Below are 18,655 nucleotides of genomic sequence, written 5' to 3' on the forward strand. Positions count from 1 at the left end.
ATGAGAGAAGGCAGCCATGGCTCTCAGCCTGCCTCTCTGCCTGCTTGTGATCTCTGCCTGTCAAGTAAATAAAATCTTAAAAAAAAAAATGAATGGATAAATAAAATACGATTTATCCATACATAGAATTTTGTTCAGCAATAAAAAGGAATAAAGTGCTGATACACACTAGAATATATTCCCGTGTGAATCTTGAAATCATCATGGTAAGTGAAAGGAACCAGACACAAAAGGCCACGTGTTATGTGATGCCGATTCTATAAAATGTCCAGAATGGGCAAATCCATAGAACCAGAAAGTAGATTCGTGGTTTCCAGGGACAACGGGGAGCAACGGCAGATGGGTACAGGGCTTCTCTGGGAGCGGGCTGGGCAGCTCCTGAAAACCGGGGAACTCAGCCCAACCCCTGGCTGTCGTGGTGAGCCGGTGGAATGTTCTAGGTTGGGAATAGACTGATCTGATGAGCATCTCAAGCCATGGCTCTTCTCCAGTTTGTGCTGCAGGTGCCGGACAGGCAGGTGAACTACCGAGTGCAGCTGTATCACTCAAGCCTTCGCCAGCCACACGTGGAGAGCAGCACACACCTGAAGGTGCAGCACAACGGGCAGCTGCCCCTCGTGGCAGGTTTGCAGTGGAAGGACACATCTCGCGCTACCCTGTGGAAGTGGGACGGTGAGTGTCATCTAGGGGAGACTCTTGGGCTAGCAGTTAAGATCTGTGGTCCCCAGGCCTTTGCTCGGGCTGTGCCCATTACGTGGAATAACCTTTCCTTTGCGTTGGTCTGGCTGTCAAGACTCAGACCTTCCATGTGTCCCGTGACACTTACGGTTCTATCCTGACAGCTTAGCCTCATGGACAGAGCTCTGCGTTCCAGCCCTTTGCCTGGTTTTCTAGCCTATTCTTACCCCACTTTACCTGTTGCCTGTTATCTGCAGCCCCACTGGCTTCTTTCCCATTCCTCCAAACATACCACAGGGCCTTTGCAATTGCTGTCTCTTCTCCCCGGAATACTCTCTCACTTAAAAAAAAAAATGGATTTGCCATAGCTTATCCTTGAATTAATTTTATTTTTCTTGCAGTAATACGCAGTTTGAAAAATAAAGTAGAAACTATGAGTTGGTAGTTGTTGAAGGGGGTGAGTATTATGTAGCGGTTCATCATGTTATGTTCTGTACTCATATACATACCTGAAATATTCTTTAAAAAAGCTAGCGTATAACAAATACAGTAATCTCCTGTTCCATGTTTTCCTATCCCAAGTTTTGCCTAAAATAGCAACCACTGTAAACTGTTAGCTCTTTTTTGTTAAACCCTTTGGTTCTTAAAATACTGTAATTATATTGTTATTTCTTGATTGTTCTCCTTAAGGCATCCTCGATATATTTCTAACCAGAGAGGATGAGAATTTAACTCTTAAACCAGCCTTTTTCCGCATAACTATTTCCCTTCATTCCCCTATGAGAGCTGGTCAGTGAATAGTCAATGTTACTTAATTGTGACTGTATAAATGTCCTTCACAGCTGAGACACATGGTATTCTAAGATTCTAACTTTATGTTTTTCCTGGAGTTATAATTGTCTTTTCCCCGTTTGACTAATTTTCTAGTTTTCTCTTTATAATTATTCCCCGAAGTTTTAGTGTCAGTACAAAACTTTTTTTCCAGGTGGTCAGACACATCAGATTATGTATCAGCTTGAATTAGTTCTTGTATCTTTCTTGGAGACCTTCTTCCTGGATCCTCTGTCTTTCGGTTCCGACGTAGACCAGTTGCACAGCTTTGGTTCTGGGTCATCCCTTCCCCGTCATCCTGGGAATTCCTTCCACTTCCTTGGGGCACTGTCCTGTTTCTTACACTCGTGTCATCTTCTTTCTTGGTTTACCCTTTTGTTTTGATCGAGCACATCTTCTAGTAGCTTCCTGAGATAAGTGTGTTAGTTTCCTAGGGCGGCCTTACCAAAGGACCACAAACTGAGTGGCTTAAAACAACAGTAATGTATTCTCTCAGCAGTTCCAGAGACTAGAATTCTGAGTTCAAGGTGTTGTCAGGGCCATGCTCCCTCTGTTACCTGAATAGAATTCTTCCCTGCCTTTTCCTAGCTCCTGATGGAGGCCGTTGCTACTTGGAGTTCCTTGGCTTATAATGACATGGTTCTCATCTCTGTCTCTGTTGTCACATGGTTTTCTCCTGGGTGTGTGTGTGTGTGTGTGTGTGTGTGTGTTTAGATTTCCCTCTTCTTTAAGATTTTATTTATTTGAGAGAGAGAGAGAGAGATCACAAGTAGGCAGAGAGGCAGGCAGAGGGGGAGGGGGAAGCAGGCTCCCCGCTGAGCAGAGAGCCTGATCCAGGACCCTGAGATCCTGACCTGAGCCGAAGGCAGAGGCTTAACCCACTGAGCCACCCAGGTGCCCCTAGAATTCCCTCTTCTTATAGGGATACCAGTCCTATTGGTTTTAGGGCCCACTCTACTCTAGTATGACCTCATTGTAACTACTTACATCTATGATGACCTCATTTCTCAAATAAGGTCACATTCTGGGGTATACTTGGGGGGGGCAGTTGGCATTTTGTATATTTTTGAGAGACACAATTTAACGCATAGTGGAATATCACCCTGAATTTAAACTGTCTTCGTTCTACCTGGGTAATTTGGCTGAGGAGAGAATTATAGTTTTCCCCTTGGGATTTTGAGGACATCGCTCCAGTGTCATTTCAAATAGTTAAGATCCTATTTCTGGGTCATGATCCTTTTGTATGTGCCCACTTTATCACTGTCTGGATGCTTTTAGGAACTTCTTTGTATCCCGAGTGTCTTCAGATCTTTTTATGATGTGCCCTGGTGTATGTCAACTTTCATCCATTGTACTGGGTGCTTTGCTTAGACCCTCTCAACTTGGAAACGTCATTTGGGCCTGGGTAATTGGCTTGTACCATCTCTTGGATAATCTCCTTCTTTCTGGATTCTGGAATTCCAGTTAGACAGATGTTGGTCCTCAGAAACCGAGCCTCTAATTTTCTTTCTTTTCTCTCTTTTTTTTCCCCATCTCCTTGTCTTTTTGTTGTTGTTGTTCTGTTTTGAGGACGTATTTCCTGAACTCCATCTGCCCCCCCTTCTACTACATTTTAACTGTGGCTCTCTTGTATCTCCAAGAGCTCGTCTTGGTTCCTGAGAGTCCTTTTCTTACATGTCCTGCTCCGAGAACACAACTCCTCTTACTTCTCGAGAGAATACCTTACAGACCTGGGGGACTTTGAATTTGTTCTCCCTGAGTTTCTCTTAACTTTTTTTTCTGAATTCCTATTAGAGGCTTTCAAGTGTCGGGCAAGACTTCGGTATGTGCTGTGTTTAAGGACTGGGCACTCAGCCCTCATTTGCAAGAAGCTCTGCATGTGTTTGGGGGAGCACTTTGATGGGGTTCTTTGTTGAGCAGTTGAGCGGGGAGCCCTGTGGTCTGTATCTGTGGACTTTTCTTTTTCATTCTCTTCTTCCGCAGAGTATCCCCCGTGGGAGGGATGCAGCAGGGCAGGGCCATACGCCACTCTATTCAGCATCTCCCTGTCCTCAGCTGGGCAGCACACCCCCTGGCCTCCTTGTATCTGGTCTGCCTACCTCCAGGCCTCCCTGCCTCAGTTTCCCCAGACCATAAATCTCCCATCTCCAGCAGGTGGCAGGTCACCCTTCCCTTTGACAGACTCACACTGCTTCTCATTTAGGTCCCCAATTGATTGTCACTTCCTAATGGGAACCTTGGCCGACCTGGCCAGATCCTTATCAACTCCCCCCCCCCCCCGCCCTTTTATTTGCCTTCATGGCACTCAGGATTTTTTTTCCTAGGTCTCCTTATATGTTTATTTGTTCAAGATCTGTCCCTTCTGCCATCTGCTGCCTCTGGGCTGCAAGTTGCATGAAGGCAGCAGCCGTGCCTGCTTGTTCACTGCTCATCCCAAATGTCCCAAGCAATCTTGTGTGAATTACTACTTCAAGGGAATGGGAGTATTCATGACAAAAGACGAGACCTGCTTTTAGTGAATCCTGGAAGGGGAAAAGGTTATGTTGATTGTCACCTTTTTGATGATGATGTTGGTGATGGTATTTACTCTTTAAAAAAAAAAAAGATGTTATTTATTTATTTGAGAGAGAGGGAGAGACAGTAGATGGGAGAAAGCAGAGGGAGAGGAAAAGGGAGAAGCAGACCCTCCACTGAGCAAGGAGCCCAATGTGGGGCTTGATCTCAGGACCCTGAGATCATGACCTGAGCTGAAGGCAGATCCTTAACTGACTGAGCCACCCAGGCGCCCCAGTATTTGCTCTTCTTGATGAGTGCTTCCTCTGTCCCAGTACCCAGTGAGCAGTCTTCCTGTACCCATAATAGCAGCAGAGGCTCAAAGAGGTCACAACTTGGAAATTAAAAGCCACTTTCTTCATTACCACATACCTGTGCCCCCTCTCCAACTTCTTCGTGCATGTCTTTTGTCCAACATGTCCCTATGAAAAATGGTCAAACCAAGGGTGCCTGGGTGGCTCAGTGAGTTGAGCCTCTGCCTTCGGCTCAGGTCATGATCTTGGGGTCCTGGGATCGAGCCCCGCATCCCGCATCGGGCTCTGTGTTCAGCAGGGAGCCTGCTTCCCCGCCCCCCGCCTGCCTCTCTGCCTACTTGTGATCTCTGTCTGTCAAATAAATAAATAAAATCTTAAAAAGAAAAAAAAAGAAAAATGGTCAAACCAGAAAAGTGCAGTGGATCGTATTGGTAATGCCAACATGCGGTCAGCCCAGATTCCACTGCTAACATGTTTCTCCCACGTGTCTTTCCACTTATCCATCCGTCTTATTTGTTGGTGCAGTTCACACTAAGCTGTAGATCTCTGTGCATTCATCCCTTAACTAGGGTGGAATGCATACGACTCCAGGGTACCCCTGACTGAGCTCTGACAGGTGCACACACCTGTGTCACCCCCATGAGGATTCAGAACATGACCAGCGTTCTGTAAAGTCCCCTCCGGTCCCATCCTCGTCATCCTCCGTTCTGACACATGCCCACAGTGGCTGTGATGAGGCCACGGGGGACCCCTTGGTACCTGCCAGCAGCTCTTTTCCTACTGGGTGTACCTGCTTCTCTCTACCTCTTGCAGGAGCCTTGAACCTGGACTGTCCATGGCTGACGGTCTCCGTGGCTCACAGGCTGTACTGGCCGCACCGACCCACGTTCCAGGCTGTCCTGGAGCTGACGCTGGGCAAGGCCTGGACCCTCAAGAACCTGGTGATGAACGTGGCCTACAGGAACCAGGGCCTCGGCGGGGAAGGCAGGATTCACATCTACACCCGGGCTACTACTTACCTTCGGGTGCGCATGCTCGGCCACGCCCCCTGCTCTGCTGGCCACGCCCTCTGCTCCGCCAGCCACGCCCCCGGCCCCCCCCCCCCCCCCACCGCCGCGGGACTCCTGGCCCAGGAGCCTGGTTCCCTGACATTTAGAACTTCTTGTGTCCAGAGGGAGAAAGACACCCAGGCCTGGTACCAGCTCACAGATGTGGGCAGTTTGGATGACCCAGAATTAGTTGCCAAGTGAATTTGGGAGAGGGGACCGCCCTGTCCCGCCCTCTCCCGCCCCCCATCTCAGTTTCCCATATTCTTGCTTAGCAGCTGATAGATTAAAATACGAAAGCAGGTTGAAGGGGAACTCGGGAAACCAGTAGACATCAGGCCTTTGCTGAAAACCAGAATGAAAACTTCAAGGTCGTAAGTCAGTTTCACAGCCAATGCTGGGTGTAATTGGTTGTGCTTCTTTGCACCTGTTGGTTCTCTGAAACATAACAGTTTGGAAGAAAACCACCCCATGAAAGATGCCCCAGGGGTCACTCAGGGGGGCCTGACGCATAGCCTCTCCCAGTGCTGGGATGATGCGTGGACACAGCAGGAGGTCTGGCCCTGACTTGGACCCAGAGAGAGGCAGCTCTGTGGGTCCACCTGGGGACAGCAGAGTCCCCTCTGAGGCAGGGCTGAGTGGTAGCAGGGTGGGCTCAGCCAGCCAGCTCTGGCAAACCCCCAACCAGGGGCCTCACGGGCCCATCCTGGGGTGGGGGAAGGGCAGTAGAGATGGAAGCATGTGTCTAGATTCCAGAACTAGTTTGCAGGGGGAAACGAGAGATTTGCCGACAGACTTGCTGGTGATTGGGCGGTGGGGAGGGAGCGCAAGACGGGATCTAAATGACCCCAAGGTTTATAGCGCAAACAGCCAGGTGGACAGACGGAACTTTCCCTGAAATGGGAATCTGGCCGTGGGGGGCCTGTAGGTTCTGGGGCGAACCCAAGTCTGGGGCCCATGGAACAAGGTGCTGTGGAGTTCTAGAATATGGCCAGGGGTTCGGTCACGTCTAGACCCCATTTGACCCCATCACCTTCACTTGGGAGGCCCTGAGCCATGTGAACAGGGACAGTAGCCTCCAGGGTACAGGCACCATGCTATTCCTGATGGGGCTTGTGTGGGGCAGTAGGCTGGGGTGTATGGCCCCATGCAGAGCTGTAGTGCTCTAACTCCCTGAGCTCTTCCCAGGGCTCTGAAGACCACAGCAATGATGCAGGGAGAGAGGGCCATCCACTGGCACATGTCCCTCAGGACACAGAGACCCTGCCTGCTAATAATAGTGGCCCACTGAGATCATACTCCTTTCCGAGCCAAAGAGGAGAGAGGGAGAAGGGAGTTATCTTCTCTAATAACTGATGCTTCAGATTCTCTCTTGGCTCAGGGCTAAGAGATGGAAGGAAGTGTGTCCTTTTTCCTCAGGACCCCGTAGGGAACACCCCATTCTGCCTGGACCCCTCAGGAAAGGCCTCACAGAGGTGGTATCGATGGGGTTTTGAAGGATGAGTAGGAGTTCACCAAGTGGGAATGAGGAGAAGGGGCATCCCAGGGGAGAAAGGGCATCCCAGGGGAGGGCATAAGGTGTGCAAAGGCTTTGATTACCTTCCCCTGGCTTGCTGTAGGTATCCATGGTGACAACTGTGGCCCAGAGCCTCTTCCGCAGCCGGAGTGAAATAGAGTCAGCCTGGACTGCTGCAGTGCAGAGTGAGATCCACGCGGAGAACAGCCAGGACCTTAAGATACTTCACTGCTGGTTAAAGGGCCCCGTGCAGGAGATGAACCTAACAGCTGCCTACAGGCACACGGAGCAGGTGGGTCCAGGCGGGCTCTGCTGCTGAGAGACCCCCAAATCCTGGGGGATGGGAAAGCACTTAGTGCTTGGCCTATGACGCTGGACCTTCCTGAGCTCAGTTTCTTTATCTGTAAAACGGACCCCGGCCATATTAGCGCAGACCCTGGAGCAAAGCTCTGCCTCATGGAGCCAGAAGCCTGAGACCATTCCCTGCTGGGCACCTGGGGAGGTCCAGGCATGGCCATGCACCTGTGTGGTCTCGGGGTCTGCTCTGGGGCAAGACTGCGGTCCCGTTCAGCAGCTGCTTCTCAGGTGGTCACTCCCGGGACAAAGGGCGGGTAGTAGGAGCTGCTCCTTGAACCCCTGGGCACCATATTTAAGGAGCTCAGTCCCCGCTGGACCATCCTCTCCACCAGCCTGGTCCTTTGTTGCAGCCCCGGAAGACCCACGTGTCGCTGATGGCTCTGGTGACCAGCTCCAGGGGCCAGCCTCAGGGCCTGGAGTTGGAGAGCAACCTGAAGGAGGGGACACACGACAGGAACTTGTACCAGAAACAGGGGACCCTCCTCCTCAGGTCTGTGCGGCCCCTTCCCCTTATGCACGGCATCTGCCAGGCTTCTGATTCTGGGTCCCGGGGTATGGGGTGACTGATGCTACCTGGGAGACCCACGCTGGCCCATGGGGCCCAGGCTGAGCCCAGAGCTCGAAGACTAGCTGCCTGCCCTCCTCGGAAGTCCCTGCATCCCTGGCCCCCTTCTATTAGGATGCTTAGAGACCTGGGAGCAGAAGTCTGGCCTCAACCCAGTTTCTGGGGTGATCTTCCCAGTTCCTAGAAGTGTGGCTGGTTGAAAAGGTTGTTCCTGTGGTTGGGGGAGTGGAAGGGGATGGGGAGGGGGTGAGATCGGCAGACCTAACCTCAACCCCAGCCTGTGACCAAACCAGCTGCCTGACCGGAGTGATCTGTCAAAACAGCAGTAACCACGAAGTAACAGCAGCCGTCATCTGCAGAAACCTCATTCCTCTGTTCATTTCTCTCTGATTTGCTGAGCACCTTCTATGTGCCAGGGCATACTTCTCTGGGAAAACAGGGAATCAAAAGGACAGAGCTGCTGCCCTCAGGGAGCTTGCATTCACCGCACAGACATTATCTCAGTGATTCCAACCATTGTTGGGAAGGAGGGGGGGGCTTGTATTTGAACCCACATTTCACAGATGGGAAAACTGAGGCACAGGGAAGTCAACCATGTCCTGTGCTGCCCAAGGTAACAGACCCCAGGGGCTGTCCTTGGGTCTCTGCTGCCCGAGGGTGATGATGACCCCTGCTGTGGCCAGGTCACTCGGCTGTCACGAAGGCGTGGCAAAATGGTAAATGAGTGTGAGTTGGCGAGATGCAGGGCTGATGTGTGTCTTGACATTCTCCTCTCTGTGACAGGCCTGCTCGGAGCTCCAGTTGGGCCCTGACCCTGCCAGTCATGTTAATGGCTTCGACCCATTCTCCCCTCTCCATGCCAGGCACGCCTTGCCTCTGCCCATCCCGCAGAGTCTCCTCCTGCAGGAGACCTTCACAGCCGATGGGCATCACCAACGATGCTCCCTGGAAACCAGGCTCGTCCTGAACAGCCAAGAGGAGACCCTGCAGACCATAGTAATGGGCTACCAGGCCGGACACCCCTACGTGAGTGGGCTCTCAGTGCAGCCGGGAAGGGGCCTGGGAGCAGGGGATGTCCCCCATCTGTCGCTGACCCGTCTCTGTATGTGTGTGCACGTGTGGCCTTCCCTTCCAGGTCTGTGCAGGCCTGACTCACCCGTACGACGGCAAGGCCATCCCCAGGAATGTGGAGGGGTGCGCCGTGGCTTGGAACCAGCACGCTGTAAGTGAGCAGACCCCGGAGACCGGGCACCCCAGTGGTCCCCGATCCAAACTGCCTTCTCCTCTGAACTAGATGAGCAGCATGCTCCCCGGCTTGGGTTTTCTGTTCCACTCTGCCCCTGCTGTTCCTGCCTACCTGATAGCCAGAGGGGGCTTTCCCATATGTCAGAATTATTCTACTTCTTTTCTCTATATGAAGACCCCAGCCCTGCTTCTCTGGTCTTGCTCATGCTCCAGGCCACCTGAGACCACTCTCTCCCTTTTGCTGCCTCTTTTCACTCAGCCTCCTTCCAGTTCCTCAACTGGCTCTTTCCTGCCCCAGGACCTTTGCATGTTCTGTGCCTGGAGCTGTTACTCCCTCATCTTTGCCTCCTTCCCTTGTACTCATTGCTGAGGATCTGGCTCACACATTCTGTCTTCCAGGAAGCTTTTCCTGGCCCCAGACTGCCTCCCATCCCCTGGTCCTGCACACCCCACACTTCTGTTTCTAGCACTTTTCACAAATCCCAGTCCTATTTTGACATGATTCTTTAACCAATCAGTGTTCCCCCTGCTAGTCCCTAAGATCCATGATTGGGATCGTGTCTGCATTCTCATGGGATGGCTTTTTATTTGGTGACCCTTTGCAGATGTTGCCTTTTTAAAAATACAACTTGAAGGCCTGGGGCCACCCTGTGTCCGGCAAGGCCACTGGTGCCGTTTTTCCAAACAGCGTTTGCTCACTTTGTGTCTCTGGGTCGCATTTTGGTGATTCCGGCAATATTTCCCTTTCTCGTTATTATCCTATCAAGTGTGGTGATCTGTGATCACAGCTGGTTGGAAGCTCAGATGATGGTTAGCATTTATTTGCAATGAGGATTCTTCAGATGAGGTTACAAACGTTGTTTCTTCAGTTGTGTGGCTAGGACGCGTTTAATTGACGACTGTGTACACCAAACTTGCATGCGCTGGGAAAGCAAGAATTTCATTTGACTCACTTGTTGCCAGACTCGCTGTATCAGGGGCGGTCGGGAACCAAACGCACCTGCGCCTTGGTAGCACAGACACATTCTAGAAAACACACAAGGGAACGGGCACGACTGTGTTCCGATCAGACTTTTGCTTTGGGCTAACTGCTTGTGTGCCCCCTCTCCCAGATTTGTATGCTGAAGCCTGAATCTGAAGGCACAGGGAGGCGGGGTCTTCAGGAGGTGGTTAGGTTCCCCTCCCCCCGACCATGAGCTTTGTGTCCACCTTGTGAGGGCACAGGAAGGAGGGAGCCGCCTGCCAGCCAGGAAGAGGGCCTTCTCCGGAATCCAACCATGTTGGCGCCGTGGTCTCGGACTTCCAGACCGAGACTCGGACTCTCCAAAACCGGGAAGAATAAATTTTGGTGTTTCCACCGCCCCGTCCATGGGAGTTTTGTGAGATCAGCCCGAAATGACAAAGACAGCCTCATTTACAAACACGAGTCCGGCTTGGCTCCCTGGCCGGGGCTCTGGGACCCCTGACTTAGAGGGTGCCAATTGGCCTTAGTCATCCCAGGAGAGAAATTCATTCTTGCTCATGTGCCCGTGGTGAAGGATTCCACGTCTCTGGGCCCCCGTTTCCTCGACAGTAAAACGGAGACAGCAGTAGCCATCTTCTGGGCTGTGGTTGTGGGGACCGAGACATAAGGTAATAATCTGCTTCAGGTACTTGACACGCGTCCACTCGGCCGACTCCTTCCTGATCCTCGGAGGAGTAGAAGGCCTGGGAATTAACCTCATTCTCCAGCACGCATTGATTGAGCACCTACTGTGTGCCAGGCCCTGGATGAGGAAGTTCCTGGTGGATTCCCCCTCAGGGGAGATGCAGAGAGCTGCTGAAGGATGAAGGGGAACCCACTGTCGAGCCCCGAGATAGCCTTCTAGGGTCCCTTCTTCCCGCACCAGTTAAACAGGGCTGTGGAGGCTGCCAGAGGCTTGGTAGCCAGGAGCTTGGTAGCTCCTGAGAGGAAACAGAGCCCAACACACCTGCAGAAATGCCTCCCCATGGTGTTGAGTGGGGGTTTTTTTTCCCCCCCAAACCGGAGATCGCAGAGTCTGACGCCACGGGCCGGGTCTAGCCTGCAGATGTGTTTTGTTTGGCCTGTTTTGTACTTTACATTTTTCAAACCATCATCCCCATTTAAAAATCAGAAGATTTGGGGGCCAAACCCAGATTTCTGCTTCTAATTAAAAAGAAATCAGAAGATCGGAAGCACGGGGCCTAACATCCCACCCGCCGGCAGGAAGCGGCGGCAGGTCGCCAAGTCGACGGCGACCCTGAACGGAGCTGGATGTGGCTCTCCGTGCTTTCTAAAACCCTGTCTTTGTTCGATGACACACATCTATTTTTCTCTTCTTGGGCTTTTATTTATTCCTCTGCCATCTTGTTTCTAAAATCAAGCCACGAACTCTTCCAAAGTTACACGCCGACAATGAAATTCGGTGGCAAGACACTTTGAATGTCTCCGTCGGCACGGATGGGCGCAGCCGGCATCCCCCCCTGCTTCCGTGGCCTCGGCATGTGGCAGAGGCTGCAAAGTTGCTGAGTGTGAACGCGTGACGAACCGCGCGTGTTAGTGTCTTGTGGCCACTGTACCTCCGTATCGCAAACTTGGTGGCTTGAAACAACGCAAGCTCACCTTACCTGTCTGGAGATCCGAAGTCCAAAATGGGTGTCACTTGGCTAAAATCAGGCATTGGCCAAGTTACATTCCTTTGAGAGGCTCCAGGAGAGAACCCATTTCCTTGCCTTCTCTAGCTACTAAAACCCACCCACGTCTCTTGGGTCATGGTCCCTTTCTCTGTCTTCAAAGCCAGTAGGAGTAGCATTATCATTTTCTCTCTCTCTCTCTCTCTCTCTCTCTCCCCCACTCACTCCCTTCTGCCTCCCTATTATAAGAACGCTTACCATTACCTTGGGCCCACCGCTGATCTGTGATAATCTTCCCATCTAAAGATCTGTACTGAAAAGTCCCTTTTACCATATAAGGCAACATATTTATAGGTTCTGGGGAATCGAGATGTGGGTAACGTTGGGAGGGGGGGTATTATCCTGCCCGTCGCACTATGAATTCAACGTTCTTTCACTTCAGCCTGACTTTGGCTTTGGGGTTGCAGGCGATCCCATGGGATTCTGCACCCTTCCAGGTGTTAACCGAACGCCTGCTGTGTGCCAGGACCTGTGTTAAGTATGAGGGACACCGCAGTGAACGAAATAGACTAATACCAGGGCACTCCCTTGGAATGAGACGTGGGTCCTCAGATTTGCGCCCTCAAGCCCGTGCTGCTAACCCTACCTGCGGGCACTGACTTTGAACATCCCTGTCGGAAAGGCCCTCGTGCACCTGTCCCTTGCTGCTGCCCTGTGTGTGGATGGTGTAGACAGCTTTATCCCTTCCATCATGGGGCCATTTTCTTCTACCTGCTGGATTCTAAGCGGGGGGCTTCTGCAGGTACTTGGAGATGGGAAGTCCTCTCTCTGCCACCGCTTCTTGTTCACCCAGGCTCAGAACAGGGAGGTCGAGGCCACTTTGAAAGTCAACCAGAAGGTCGTACTGCACTTAAAGGGTCTGCACCGTGACCGATCTCAGCGTGGGGAGATGTGGCACAGCCTGGCGCTGGACGCAGCGCACGCCTCCCAGGTACTGGTCCCCGGGTTGGGCAAACACTGGTTTACAGCCTCTGAGTGGACCTCAGGTGTTGGAGAGAGGGAGTGAGTGGTGCTGTTTCTTTCCAGCTGAGGCTCCCCCAGGCCCTGCGTTTGGATGGGGACATCCTCTTCAGATGGGGTCCCCGGGGAGCATTTGATGGCAGCCTGGACACAAGGGCCACCATCAACCACAACGTCACATCCCAGGTCAGATGGCTCAGCTCTGCCTTCTCGCTGAGGGGGGTGTGATGTTCCTGTCAGAGGGCAGGGGTCCCCGTGTGCGGTGGCTGAAGAGGGGGTGGGATGTATCGGGATGCCCTGGCTGTTGTAATAAAAGCCTGTTTGCCTGGTCATGTCACAGTGCAGTGCAGCTCTGTGTCCCTGCCGCCGCTGGCACAGGGGGACACAGAAACAGTGAGAATTACTCAGGAGGTTTTCATGGGCTAGATCCTTAAAGGGGGGGGGCACTCCTGCCCACATTCCATTGGCCAGAACTCATCACATGACCCTTCTCAGCTGCAAGGGAGGATGGGAAATGTAGTTTCAGCTGTGTGTCCGGGAGGGAAAGAAAGTGCAGCTTGGTGACTTTATATAGAAGGTGCCATCCGTGTATTTGTTTGGTCCTTCATGCTACACGGACTGTGTCTCTGCCACATGCCGGGCTCTGCAGTGTGTACGGGGGATGCACGGGTGACTGCTTCTGTCTCCATCTCCAGGGAGGTTTCAAGTTCAAATCTTAGCTCCACTGCTGATTTGCTGTGTGACCCTGGGTAAATGACTCAACCTCACTGAATATGGTTTCTTCCCCACCAGCTGTGAAATGGGGTAGTGATACCAGCCTGTGAGAGCAGGAGCGGGGATTAAGTGAGGTGACAGTTACAAAGCTAGTAGTCCAGTGCCTGGTTCACGGTCGGGGTCAGATAGAATGCAGCCGTGGACATGGGAGGCATGAGCAGGCAACGTGGCAGGGGACGTAGGGTGGCCGAGGTCCCAGAGTTATCATTCCAGCCCCATGCCTGGGGCCTCGCTTCTCCTACTTCCAAGTAACGCAGCCTGAGTGAGATTGGGGCTAAGAAGCGTCACAGAAGGTCGTTTCTGGCATCTGCTCTCGGCTTGGGTTGTGGGCAAATTCTGGGATGACCTGTCCCTCTTCGGGTGCCCAGCCAGCTACCTTCCGGAGTTCCGCTGCTCCCTCCTCTGCTCCCTCTGACCCTCTTCCTCCGCCTCCCTTGTTCCACAGGTCTCGGTCCAGATGAACGGATCCGACTCCCACTTGGCATTCCTCTTCCAGCTCAGACATCCTCACAGACCAACATTTCCTCCAGACTTACAGGTACACACGTGGTCCCTCTGGGATGACCTCGGATCGCCGGCCAAGTGTTGTCTCCGAGCGGAGCAGCCAGCTTGCGGGGAGATGGGGCGGAAGGAGGGGAGGGCGGAGGCCCGGGTGTGGGGTGGGGGAGGCCACTGCAGGATGTTGAGCTTAGCCAGACAGCCAGTCCAAGAATCAAGAACAGATGGGCAGGGAGGTTTCCAAATCCATCATTTGGAAGTGATTGTCCAGGCCAGAAGGAGTTTGAGCTCCCTGGGGTCGGGGGGTGGGGGTGGAAGCATCACATTTCACCCTTGAAAATGGGGAGAGGTAGAACTGTCCTGTCAACCCTGTCCTGTATCGGGAGAAGCCTTCTGGACCTTTTTGGACTAGGGAGTATGTTTGCGTGGTGTGGGGTGGAAACAATGAAGGGTTTTACCCTATAAGGAAATAAAGGGCAGAGAAAGGGGGCCAGGCGGGAGGGCTGGGCTCTGTTGCCCCAGGGCTGGGTGCTTAGAAAACCCCACATGTTAGTTGCTTCACCGAGCAAGCCACATGGGCCATGTACACAGGAACCAGGCTGCGGATGGAGGTATAGAGGGGAAGTTCCATGTGGGATGAGGTCCGGAACTTGCCAGCAATGTTTAAATGCCTGCTGTGTGCTCAGCCCTGTGCTGGAGGCTTTGGGAACACTAAAGGAGCCCCAGAAGAGTTTTCGAGGATGGGAACTGGTCCTTCTTGGAGGCACCTGCTTTCACGGGTCAACAGCTTGGAAATCAGGATGTGTCTTCCAATTCCCGCAGGCACATTGTCTTGTTACCAGCTTTTTTGCTTTCATGGGGGAGGGCATTCCGGTCCATAAAATCCTGGCACACCTCAGAGTTCCTAGCATCCCAGATCCGAGATGAAGGGAGGCGGCGGAGCTCAGCCTTGTCAGCCCCTCCCCGCTCTGGAAGCCCCCGCACAGCATCCACTGGTGCACCCTGTCCGCAGGTGGCTCTGATAGTGTATCAGCCAGCTTAGTGATGATGCGTAGCCCCTCCCCTCTCGGCCAGCGCTCCAAGGGGATCAAGGCCTGTTATCCCGGCATTCTTCATTATCAGGGAGGTGCACCCGGTTGGCCATCCCCGGAGCTCCTGACCTTGAACCCTGAAAGTGTTTTTTCTACATATCCTGTTTGATGGAAATATAGAGGGAGCACAGCATTCGTACATTCTCAAGATGTGCATTGGCAACGGTGTTAGGGGTGGGTTTGCACGAACCAGTGGCCTGGCCTGGACCACACAGTCCTCCCTGATATACCCCGGGGGGCCCATAGGTTCTTGCCACGCCTCTCTTCCATGGTAATGCCTGGGCTGGCTACGCGGAGACGCCCTGCCACCAAATCCTGCAGCAACAGTGTAAGCCACAGTGTCCAGGTCCTAGGAAAACACAGATGGCTCAGAAACTCTTTGGCTGGGAAGAAGGCAAGTGATCTAAGCAATTGCTAAAAGGGTCAGTAGGGATTTCAGCAGCTTTGCTCTGTCTTTATGCCAGCCCTGGCTTAGGGAATGTTGTGGGAATACTCAGGTGTCTACAGGCAGCATTCTGTCTTAGGGAGAGCTCACGTCCCCCCTTGTGCTGTGGCTTACATGTCACGAGCCGTTCTGTGTTGCAGGAAGTTCCTGTCTTATTTGGGAACTCGCCAGGGAAGGAGGGGGACTGCCTTACAGGCGGAATTAGAGGCCGTGCGTCTGCCACTCTCATCTTATAAATGAGTATATGGCCCAGCAGGTAGGGGGAGCTCCTGGGTGTAGCATTCAGCCCAGTTATAGGGGAAGCAGGGCCAGGGTGTGCCACATGCTTGTAGCCAGGCCCAAGGCGAGGGGAAAGCACCTGTGGGATTGGGTGCATGCTGTCTCTCCAGCCAGACACCAGCGGTGACAAGTACCGTGTGATCGCATTGTTGTGTGGCTGTCTACCCGACATTACAACCTATAGGATTCGGGGTCCCGTAGTACCTCCCTGCTACATCTATAAATGGCACCGAGGACCATACCAGGCCTTCCCAAATAGCATCTTACTGGCGGAGTCTTGATTTATCTGCCCCCTCATCAGTTGGAAAATTTGCCTCTTTGTTTCTTTCCCCGAGGGGAGCCCGCCCAGCCCGGGAACACGGGTGGGCCCAGAGATGGGCGAAGAGGGATTATGTTAAGGGTAGAGGCGTTTCAAGGCCATTTGGATTCGCTGGGGTGGGCCCACGGTGACTGATAGTGGAAGTTCATGAGGCCCCAGCTGGCGGTCTGATGGTGGGTGGGAGCCAAGGTTAGCCCAGTCACCGAACAGCTTCCCACGCGGAATCGAAGCGGGAGAAGTGTGCCGTTGAGTGGGCACCAAGTCACAATTGCGTAACAGCACACGGGAGATAAAGCCACACCCCCCGCTGCGGTTGTGTTTACCGGCACCGGATTGTCCCCACTCTGTTACGCAGTGGGGCGAACCTGTTTCTAATGATCCCTTGTAAGGCGATTATGATAGTGTCCCTGTTTATATGAGGCCCGGGTTGTGTCCCTCTGTTGTTTTTGGCAGAATGGGGTAGAGGAATGAGGCAGTGGATAGGTCCTGTCCTGTCCCTTTTCCCCGTGGGACCCAAACCCCAAACCACAGTGGACTTGTCGGCCATTTCCAGGGTCATTTCTTTATATGTAGGTAGATCTTGTGTCAGGGACATGAAAGGTGACCTTGCGTCCCTGCCTGCAGCAGAGAACATTCTTCCCACATGCTGGGTCTGCTTGTATTCTAAGGGTGAGGAGCGTACCGGCACTGGGACGGCGGGAACGTACATGGGCATTCATGTCCGCACAGCTGTTGAGAGGAGGCATGTCCACAGGGCCAGGGAATGGGTTTGTCGTCCCAGCTGTGGCAACATTGTATCTGTACCCTGCTTCGGTCCATCGGTCCAGCTGCAGCGGGCTGGGATGGTACGTGGAAATGCCACTGGGGGCCTTGGTGGTTGTCCATGTCAGTGGACACCCCACGTGATGTGCACAGGTGTTCCAGGCCCCCGACGGTGGCCTCACTGGGGACCACGCTTACTGGGGCAGCCTTGCAGGCGGTCTTTTATTAGTGTCCACACACCTCCGAGCAGAACGGCAGCCACCAGAGAGACACAAGGGACCCATGCCGTCAGTCTGTGCCCTTACTCCCTGTCCAGTGTGTCTTGGCCAAGGTCACGGTGATTCCCGGCATAGGTTGGGCGTCGTTGGCAGACGGGCGTGAGGTCTTTGTAAGGAGGCAGACACAGGCCAACCCACTGGCCTGTTGCTTTCCAGCTGGGGTGTGTGCGGTGTGTGCACCCACATGGAAAACGGTGATGTTTATCCTTCTTAGGCATTGGAGTATGTCCTTCTGTAGGTCATTTCCCTGGAGTGGGCGCCCTGCCCCCATTCTGTCCTGTGCCTCTGCAGGAACAGGAGGTCCTCCTACAGGTCAGTCCTCCATAGGCCGTCCAGCTGTCAGCTGTCTGTGCACAGAACAGTGGCATCGTGGGGTATGTGGCTGGCTCAGTCAGTAGAGCACGTGACTCTTGATCTTGGAGTTGTAAGTTCGAGCCCCACGTTGGTTGTAGAGATTACTTAAAATCACTGAAGGGGCTCCTGGGTGGCTTAGGGTAAGTGGGTGCCTTCTGCCCCAGTCGTGATCCTGGGGTCATGGGATCGAGCCCCATGTTGGGCTCCCTGCTCTGGGGTGCACCTGCTTCCCCCTCTCCCTCTTCCCCTTGCCCCACCCGTGTTCCTCTCTTACTTTCCTTCAAATAAATAGATGAAATCATTAAAAAAACCCATAAAATCATTAAAAAAAAAAGGAACACTGGGATCAGGCTCACGGAACCATAGCGTCCATGCTCGAAGCTCAGTCCAGTGCTGGCATCTATGCAGACATTCCCTGTGGAGGGCGGGATGGCCGTAGGGCTGCCCCTTGCTGACTCATCAGGGTACCGCACGTGCTCAGGGATTGGTCTGTCTCCTTCTGGCCCAGAGGATGGCCCCTGCGGGGGCTCCGCTGCTCCCGTGAACGGCTGTCCTTCAGGATGACCTGAGTCACTGGGCCGTGGGTGGAGTGCTTCTCCCCACTGGGGGTTTTTGTCAAGGTACAGCATTGTTGCAAGCAGGCATGGTCTGTGCACTGCCTGACATGGACTTTTGGAACGTATCCTTGAACTTGCATGGCTGTCCCTGTCCCTGAATGCCCAAAGCTGGGGTCTGTCCACCAGCCACCTTGGCTGGATGATCACATGCTTTGCTTTGGGTGCTCTCTCTCTCTCTCTTTTTAACCAATCTAAAAGAGGCTGAAGCAATGAGGCCAGGTGAGGGCTGAGTGGACGCTGGTACCCTAACAGTCTTAGGAAGGCCTCCATCTGCTTTGGGGTGGCGAGGCATGGTATGCCTGTGTCTTTCAGTGGTCACTGCGGCAACAACTTTGTCTTCTCCAATCAGATAACACCTGAGTGCTTGGCTGATAAGCCAGGGCCCTGAAGTGTCTGTGGGTTCCCTGCCCATCGTCTCCCTCAAAGAAACCCCGGCAAAGCCTGCAAGGTTTTCTGCAGCCGAGGCAAGACTTTGGGTGCTAATGTTAGTATCATCAGTGCTAGGTGCCTGTCTCACTGATGCGGGAATGGGAGAGCAG

At 53.1% G+C, this 18,655-nt stretch overlaps 1 protein-coding gene across 5 annotated transcripts in view; it reads left to right on the top strand.

Annotated features, from left to right (window-relative positions):
- The window catches only part of LOC116580920, a 138,392-nt gene that overhangs the window by 54,127 nt on the left and 65,610 nt on the right, over positions 1–18,655 (top strand). For 4 of the 5 annotated variants that reach the window (XM_032327782.1, XM_032327785.1, XM_032327783.1 and 1 more), the window contains 9 exons: positions 492–672; positions 5,130–5,341; positions 6,982–7,170; positions 7,568–7,725; positions 8,664–8,826; positions 8,936–9,022; positions 12,533–12,670; positions 12,766–12,885; positions 13,919–14,011. In XM_032327782.1, the coding sequence (XP_032183673.1) occupies positions 492–672; positions 5,130–5,341; positions 6,982–7,170; positions 7,568–7,725; positions 8,664–8,826; positions 8,936–9,022; positions 12,533–12,670; positions 12,766–12,885; positions 13,919–14,011 (1,341 nt within the window). The remainder of the gene's footprint in view (positions 1–491; positions 673–5,129; positions 5,342–6,981; positions 7,171–7,567; positions 7,726–8,663; positions 8,827–8,935; positions 9,023–12,532; positions 12,671–12,765; positions 12,886–13,918; positions 14,012–18,655) is intronic. The other variant, XM_032327786.1, reaches the window with a different exon arrangement.

This window comes from Mustela erminea, chromosome 20 (assembly GCF_009829155.1).
Source record: "Mustela erminea isolate mMusErm1 chromosome 20, mMusErm1.Pri, whole genome shotgun sequence".
NCBI lineage: Eukaryota > Metazoa > Chordata > Mammalia > Carnivora > Mustelidae > Mustela > Mustela erminea.